The 8915-nt window shown below is 41.0% G+C and overlaps 1 protein-coding gene across 1 annotated transcript; it reads left to right on the top strand.

The window, feature by feature from the left end:
• The first annotated feature begins 40 nt into the window (after nucleotides 1-40).
• On the top strand, nucleotides 41-8702 carry LOC123069020 (IAA-alanine resistance protein 1). Its single transcript, XM_044491749.1, has 11 exons — nucleotides 41-455; nucleotides 553-636; nucleotides 722-771; nucleotides 1836-1887; nucleotides 3041-3145; nucleotides 3458-3714; nucleotides 4639-4815; nucleotides 4955-5062; nucleotides 6153-6254; nucleotides 6333-6377; nucleotides 8347-8702. The coding sequence occupies exons 1-11, from the start codon at nucleotides 104-106 to the stop codon at nucleotides 8497-8499; spliced, it is 1485 nt and encodes a 494-aa protein (XP_044347684.1). The 5' UTR covers nucleotides 41-103; the 3' UTR covers nucleotides 8500-8702.
• The last annotated feature ends 213 nt before the right edge of the window (nucleotides 8703-8915 follow it).

The raw sequence follows: 8915 nt of genomic DNA, 5'->3' as shown, positions 1-8915 counted from the left end.
GGTGCACTGGACACGTTATCCCGCGTACATGCCCAGCAAAGGCCCAAGCAGCGGCAAAAGAGAAGCCTCCGCGAGGCCCCAACGCTCTCACGCTCTGGTCGCAATGCTCTGCCGTCTCCTCTCCCTGCTGCTCCTGGCCGCCCTTCTCGCCGCCGCGGCTGGGCACGGGGATTCCTCCGCGTCCTCATGCCCCTTCCACGGCGGCCACGACGAGAAGCCCCACGAACACCATGACCACGGGCACAGCTGTGGGGGCGCCCTCGATGATTCCAATCACGAGCACCACCACCACCACAGCCACCATCACCGCGACGAGATCCAGCGGCTGCTTCCGGAGGAACTGGCCGAGGAGGCGGATCTCGAGCTCGAGGGCTTCGACCACGACCACCATCACCACCATGATCACCACCACGACCACATCCACGGCGATTTCCACCCAGAGTCAACATCCATGGGTCAGGATTTTCACCTGCTCTGTGTACTTTCTGCGGAATGTGCGATTTCTAGGCGTGCTGCGCCACGCCACGACTGATAATTTCGGGGATTTGGCAGGCGTGTGGTTGAGAGCGATGGGGTGCTCGCTGCTGGTTAGCATGGCGTCGCTCGTCTGCCTCATCCTCCTCCCAGTAATCTTGTGTGAGTTCCCTGCTTTGATCCATGGCAACCACTCTTCTGAGTAAGTGCTCACATTCTGACTGTTTGTTTTATTTGAATTTTGCAGTTCAGGGGAAACCGTCGAAGGCCGTTGTGGATGCACTTGCAGTGTTTGGGGTAGGTGCAGAACTTGCAGTTGTTAGAACATTCTTAAAGACAAATATTAAGCTAGCAAATAGATGGGCGGTGGCTTGGTCAAAGTGGACTGCGATGACCACATTGCGAAGATTAGATGTGTTGGCTGGTAAAACGGCACGGTTGGGTTGACGCACCGGCCCGACGGAGCCGATGATATCAATAAAGGTCGAAAAGATGATTCCGTTGACGGAGATGATGGAGAGGAAGTTTGAAGATAGTATAGATCCATATATCCGATCTAGTAGCTTTAGGCTCCCACAGGTCGGCGCTAGCTGTCGATGGTGTTCCGCGATGTACCTAACAACAATGCGGTGGATGTACATAGATTTGTATGACAAAGGGACATCACCTTAGGTTGCCAGATGGACACGGGGGACAAGTTTACCTAGGTTCTGGTCCTCGTGTGGCGAGTAATAACCCAACTCCTGCTTACATGAGATTATATCATAGAGGGATTACAGTGGAGGTGCACAATGGTGTATCTGGCGAGTTGAGGATCAAGTCTCCGAATAAGACGGAGGTGGACGATCTAGGAGAATGCCAAAGATCGGATCTACAAAAGCCCTATCTTGCTATTCTAGGTTTTTTGGAGTGGTCGAAGAGCCCCCCTCTCCTAATCGTCTTGCGGGGATACCCTTATATAAGGGTCTTGGTCGATGGCCACCGTCCTCCATGTTGACCTTGCCGTGCAAGCCTTGGACTCCTTCTTTGGTAGTCGCATGGTTCCCTTTAAGGAAACCAGGGGTGACACGTCTAAGGGAACTGGCTGCTCAGGTATGGTCCCCTCGAACCGCACATGTATGGGCAAATACAGCCCACAACATACTGTGTGCGGCACAGGAATACTGTAAAACCACTTCCCCTCAACAAAAATTAATCTAACAAAGAATCGGAGATGACATTATGCATCGCAATTATTGAATTTCTTGGTTTGTCGTACCAAGTATTTGTTTTGCTTTTATAATTTTCTCTAGGTTCCTTGCTGAGCTGTTGTTGAATAATCAATAACAGATTTTTTTTGTTTCGTTTATGATGTTTTGTAGGCAGGCGCAATGCTTGGAGATTCATTCCTTCATCAACTGCCTCATGCTTTTGGTATTGTTGCATTTTATGTCTTTTGTTCTTATGTTTTTGTTTCACGCCTTCATTGTTGTGCATCTCAGAAAGTCAGAATTTGTGTGCAGTAACAGTTGATCTTCTCATTATCAACATCAATTCCCATCAGTTAGCAACTTAACATTTTCTCGAACGCACACTGCACCGTATGTTATTTTGTATTAGAAGAAGAAAGCGTTGAAATGATGTGAGGTTTGCAAAACATACTCAAACCAGAACAAAAACTAAAGCAAAGAGCAGCCTAGCCTAAACAAAAAGCAAAGGGAGAAGAAAAGCCCCCAAAACAAAGAGCTCAAAAACTCTACGGAGGTAACTTAGCATATTGTTTCCATGAACTGCAGCTGCATGTCAGCCTCCCTATCAGTTTTTAAGTGCTGTTGTATATTGTTCCCTGTATGTATGCTGGTAAAGGAGGTATCGTGGGGTATAGCAGATGGGTGTATGCAAAGGGTCTGTTGGAGTGAAACTGTGCGCAATGTTGATAACTGGTCTGCTCGCTACAGTGTATTTTGCTGCCCGGTTTTTAAAGATATTTTGTTTATATGCCAAATAGAAGCACAGTAGCTCGCAAACAAATTATCCGATGCGTGCACTCTGTTAGGAGACTAAAACTGAATCATCTACTTGATAACGATATCTTCTATTTGTAGGATCTAGGACATGATTTACATTTTTTTAACCCTTTCCCCTGATTGTTAAGAGTTTATACGGGACTGAAGCATTGCACTTCAGCTAACATGTAATAGCATCGTTTGTTTGTTATGCTGATATTAAACAACAACAACAACAACAAAGCCTTTAGTCCCAAACAAGTTGGGGTAGGCTAGAGGTGAAACCCATAAGATCTATGCTGATATTAAAGTTTGGAAAAAAAAACTGTACACCTAGCAATGGTCTTGTTAGGAACCTTGAATGTTATAGGGCATTTCTGCTTGAATTATATTATTTCCTGAGAAATCCGGGGAAATTCTAGTGTTTCAGACATGCCCTAAGTAATGCATTTTTCTTGAACCATTTTTTTGGCTATGTTTCTGACCTTTGTACCTGCAGTACCCTTACACCATTTGTGGTGCTAATCTGTCTTAGCTGCACTCTTATTTGTTCCTCATTTTATGTTTCATTGGGTACACAGGTGGAGGACACTCTCATTCACACAATCATGAGGATCATGATCATGCTCAGGAGCATTCACACGCACACTCCCTGAAAGATCTTTCTGTTGGCTTGTCCATTTTATGTGAGTATTACCTTACATACCTAAATCAAACAGTGTTTTCCCTTAGGGTTAACATGCCAAAAGGCCTATCAATTATTTGTCGAAGTCGGAATTTTTTTCAGGATAATCAATGTTGACATGCCATAAGGCCTACCAATTTTATCTTATTATTTCTTATTATGTGATTGCTCAGTTTTGTTAGGAATTAATCGTCGTTGCATGTTACTGAACAAATGTAAATACAATGATGAAATTGTTAATCATTTTATAACTCAACTGCTAATCTCTTTTCTTTTTCCATGCTTCTATGCAATATTCCTCCATTTCATGCAGTTGGTATTGTATTGTTCTTTATTGTCGAGAAGATTGTGAGGTACGTTGAGGACAATTCTCAAAGGGGGGGTCATAGCCATGGGCACCATCATCACCATCATAAACGACAAGACATTAGTGATAAGGCCAAGTCGGGTCACATAAAAAGTGACGATGAGGGTAAAGACACAGATCAAGCACAACAAAATTCTTCGCATGATGGCGCAACTGGAAAAATAATAGATGCTGAAAATGAGCAAGAATCAAATGCTACTAAGGTATACCTAATTCTAGTTGATATAAATTCTGAAGGTATCCAATATGTTCTCCTAAGCCTTCAAATCTTATCATTGCATGGGTACTTGTGTGTGGAGATGCTGATCTCCACCTGTGCAGTGTCGCACCCTATATTCCGCATGTGTGTTTTCCAATTCAAAATGTTATGAAAAAGTACAAAAAAAATTCTTGAATGGACATTATGACATGACATACGCACTTGCAGAATTTGAATCATATGCATCCTGTGAGAAACAAACAAATTGATACACCTTGCATATCATACTATTTATATGCAAGCTGCACCAATTTTTTCTTTTTACTCAGGACACATGTATTCATGTTTTGGCACCAAAATTTTCATGTGGACATGTTATAACCTGATGGACATGCATGATTTGTTCTAAAAATTTGGTACAATTCGAATATGGCAAAACATACCTCAAATATAGTGCCCCCACCCAGGTGTGCAAAATCTGCTCTTTTCCTTGTATAGTTCATTTACATTGATGAAGTACAATAGTTAGCTATCGAAATTTGTGAACAAAAATGGCCTTGGTTGGAAACATGCCTGTAAAGTGTGGAAACTTGGTTAGCTGGGCAATAAAATTTAGTGCATTCCAAAAATCGAAGGACACTAGGTTCAGCTAAAGACAAGTATATTTGTGCGAACACAACACTACCTTTTGTGGTTGTCAAGTCGCCCTGCAAGCATGCCAAATGATATATTTGTGAAAGGTGCACCATAACACACAAAACTGTGATGTGCCACAGCTGTGGTAACAATCTACATACTGACTGCCACATAAATAAAAGAGATAAAATAGCAAATGTAGCAGTGAAACTAAATTAATATTTGGTAATTTCTACTGTAACTACTCTGTCATCTCTACTGTTTTAGTGAAAACTTTTTGTATTATTCACAGGAAGCCGTTTTAGGATCACAGAGACCAGCTTTGGACGTGGTGCCTGGTGCCACCGACAGAGAGCCTATCAATTCTGAAACTGATCCTGCCCCTGGCAAAGCATTATCGAGTGAAGATTCCTCTGTTTCAAACTCCAACCTCGTGTTTGGCTATCTCAATCTTTTCTCAGATGGTGTGGTAAGTCTATGATCTGAATACTCACAGCTATTTCTATGTTTTAGTCTTGCCCGTGCAGTCGGATTGTATATTAGATTTTTTAGCCTTTACTAGGTTTGATTTGATGGAATTTCAGAAAATAAGTATGTGATTAATGCAGCATAACTTCACTGATGGGATGGCTCTTGGAAGTGCTTTTCTGCTACATGGTTCTGTTGGAGGATGGTCTAGAACTCTATTTCTACTCGCTCATGAACTTCCTCAAGAGGTTATCTTCCTCCTCAAGTAACTGATTTCAGATCTAACTTACAGTATTACTCTCCTCTTGCCTCCTACCAGTGTTACTCTTTTTTTTTTTTGCATTGTTACGTAGTATTAGTTAAAACACATATTTGGCATTGGTTCAGTATGTTAGACCATGAGCCGTGTGCTACTTTCACTGGTACCAAGAGGAGAGAGAAGTCTTGGTACCAGAACCTCACATTGACACAAAATGTCAACCGTGACCAATACTGTTTGGAAATGCTAGCTTAGACATGGTGTGATGTGTCAATCTGGTTACCGGTTCCGGGACCACACATGGTCTGTGGCTTTGTGCCCTAAGTTCATGAGACAGTTCATGTTCTGCTTTTCTGGCAATTTTGTGATATTCTCTATCAAAGTGCATCAGATCCAGAAGATAAGAATCCAGTATCACATCTAATCTTTCTTATCTGTGACTAATAATGATTTATCTTTTTAGAATGAGATTACATAAATATATGAACTCTTTTTGCATGCTGGTCGCACAGGAAGTTCTGCTGGAGTGAAAATAATGGTCGTGATATATGAATGAATAGCTAATGTGTCATGTGGAATTTAGATTTTCATATATTATTATAGTATTATGCTTGTAGCTTTGGATCTCTACTTCTCTAAGTTCTCCATGTTGGGAAAGGAATATTGGTGTCTTACAACCGGATTAGTTAGATTATTACAGTGATGCTTGTTTTTTGTTTACGTGTAGCATGTAGGATACTTTATTGGAAATGCTAATGGGCGAACATTCGATGGGAAGGCAGTTCCAGCGAACGCCCCCACAACCTTGGATCCAGATCACGTGGATGGCAATTTTTTTTAAATCGCTGGCAATTCTTTCCTATACATGTCAATTTCACCTTCCGTACATGTCATTTCCCTAAAAAACGCATGTCAATTTTAGTTATTCCAGCATGGCAAGTGGGGCGTTCGCTTGTAATTCGCCCCTAGCGAACATTCGCCAGATAAACGCGTCCTACTTTATTTGAATTAACTTTTTTCTGAATCACATGAAAAATAATACTGCTGGTTGATGATAAACTTCTCATCTCTTTGTTAAGATTGGGGATTTTGGGATTCTGGTTCGCTCAGGATTCACCGTATCTAAAGCCCTGTTTTTCAACTTTCTCTCTGCGCTGGTTGCTCTGGGTGGGACAGCACTGGTAAGTTCTTGTTCTATCCTCTCCCGAAATAAAATTATTATTCTGGATTGAGTCACTGATTTTCTACCTCATGTGTAGGCACTGTCTTTGGGAACGGATCCAGGACATTCCTCTTTGATTGAGGTAAGTTATCTATATATATTATTATTTTATTATTAAAATGGAAGGCAAACGAGTTACCATGTGCTTCCACATGGACTGAATTATCTAAGTCCATCGATCATCAATTTGAATGGCTAAAATTTAGAAATCAATGTACCTAACATATGAGCTTAAACCCATTATGTAATACACCAGTATTTGTATCCGAATTGGCAGTGACCGAAGTCCATCCAAATCAGTCCAGAACATATGCAAGCAATGACATCACGCTGATCAACAAATGATTTCACTTATTTGCTTAGTATCTACTCCCTCTGTAACTTAATATAAGATGTTTTTTGACACTGTCATGGACTCTAAAAACGTCTTATAAAAAGTTACAGAGGGAATACTTCCTATAGAATGCGAGTTAAGGAAAAATCATATGTACTTTAGTCATACTGGATGCGGTCATATTGTATTAATTAAATAGATAAAAGTATAAATCTACTAAAACAGTCCCTCGGTTTGAAAAATGTAAGGTGCATAACTGAGCGTGTAGTCAATGTTTTAAAGTTTGATCAGTAATGTGTAAAAAAGTTGATTGACCGAGGGATACAAACTAGTGTAAAAAAAGCTCTTATATTATGGGACGGAAGGAGTAATAGTTATAACTTTCTAGCAACCCATAGGAGAGGCCACGGCCAGAACAACAATAACAAAAACAACAAAGCTTTCTGTCCCAAGCAAGTTGGGGTAGGCTAGAGATGAAACCCAATACAAACCTATGAGAACCCATAAAAGAACTGATTGTGTACAGGACATCATCAGAGAAAACAATCTACAATAAGCGTGACGAGGAGAGAATGTTTGAGGATCGTGTACATGGAACACATGACATGGGTAATAACCAGCAGATCGATGCGACATGGGTAAGGACCACCAGATCGACACGGCATGAGTAAGAACGACCAGATCGATGCACAACAATCCATGTCCCTTGAAGTGGTAAACAATATAACTTGAATAAAACGAAATGGACATGCTTGGAAAAAGGCATGCTAGAACAGGAGTGATTGAGGGGCATAATATTTTAGCAATCCATACATATACATGTGCATCATGTATAAATTGCGTTAGATGGATGGACGACAAATAAATAAAGACATGTGTACACATCTTTATTCACGATATTCACAAATCTGATAAGGTAAATGCAATATCACTAACAATGTGAGGGTGGAGGGAGAAAACACAAGATGTACTTATGAGGCTTCTATACATAAATTATTTATTGGTCGAACAATCCTTCAGATTAAAAAAACTATATATTGATAAATGCCTTCTTTGATATCTAGTTATTTATCATCAATGAAATATAAAAGGCATAGACTAAAATCATGGGTGCAGAAGTAACTTTTTTGAGTTAGGATATTAATATCTGATAACATATTTATATTGGTGAAGTGAAATTAGTTATCATTTTATTCGTCATGGATTTTTGATACTATCATGTACTCCCTCCGTCCCAAAATAAGTGTCTTGAGCTTAGTACAAAACTACAAATTTGTACTAGAGCTAGTACAAAGTTGAGACACTTATTTTGGAACGGAGGGAGTATAACTTTTTGTAAGCATGTTCATATGAAACATAATGGCCAAAATTTGTTCTGGAGTATGGAGATTTTGTAAAAAGATGCCGTGATAGGAATGCGCGGGTCACCATGCTAGTGTTCTATTAAAGCTGTTTCTGCTTTCTGCACAACACAAACCATCTAATGTCTCATTCATAGATCTTGATAGGATATAATCTTCCTTCGTTTGGGACGCCCAAGTTTCACACACAACCAAATTAGCTTCCATCCATATTACATTATCACTCCCTCCGATCCATAATAAGTGTTGCAGTTTTGAACTAAGGTTGAACGATCGGAGGGAGTAACTAATATAAGTAATATTTACTTTGTGTGCTATTATAGCTGATTCGATACCTGGTATTCATACCTCTACAGGGATTTACTGCTGGTGGTTTTATTTACATTGCTGTTGCCGGAGTCCTCCCACAGATGCATGATCAGAAAACTACGCTAAGCAACTCAATGTGTCAGTTGATTTTCCTGACAATGGGAATGCTGGTCGCTCTTGGGATATCTTTGGTAGAATGATTTGGGCATCCAATTCTCTGTAGTTTTAGCGCTGAGATGCACTTACATTAGTCCGGTGAAATTTTCAACTACAGCCGGGAATATGAATTCTGTCGATATTGTGGCTAAAAAATATAGCAGTACTTTGTTGGCGACTAAATTAATTTCACTTGCATCACTAGTATCATCGATAATTTGATATAGACCTTGTAAACTTTATGCAACCTTGAATCTTGTGATCATAATTAGTGCATCTCAAACAAGCCAGTACCAAGGAGTAAGGGTGGTCAGATGCGATGGCTCCGCTCCCGTGCTCCCCCTAGCCTAGCGCAGCACCTCCCACCAACCCCGCCCCCGGCGAGCACCCAGGTAGCCCCCCCCCCCTCTTCCTCACCCCCTCCCCTCCTCTGCCATGGCGCCCCAAGCGGCAGCTCCGG

The sequence above is a fragment of the Triticum aestivum genome, chromosome 3B, assembly GCF_018294505.1.
Source record: "Triticum aestivum cultivar Chinese Spring chromosome 3B, IWGSC CS RefSeq v2.1, whole genome shotgun sequence".
NCBI lineage: Eukaryota > Viridiplantae > Streptophyta > Magnoliopsida > Poales > Poaceae > Triticum > Triticum aestivum.
The sequence above is the reverse complement of the archived record's forward strand: the minus strand, read 5'-3'. Positions and strand labels throughout refer to the sequence as shown.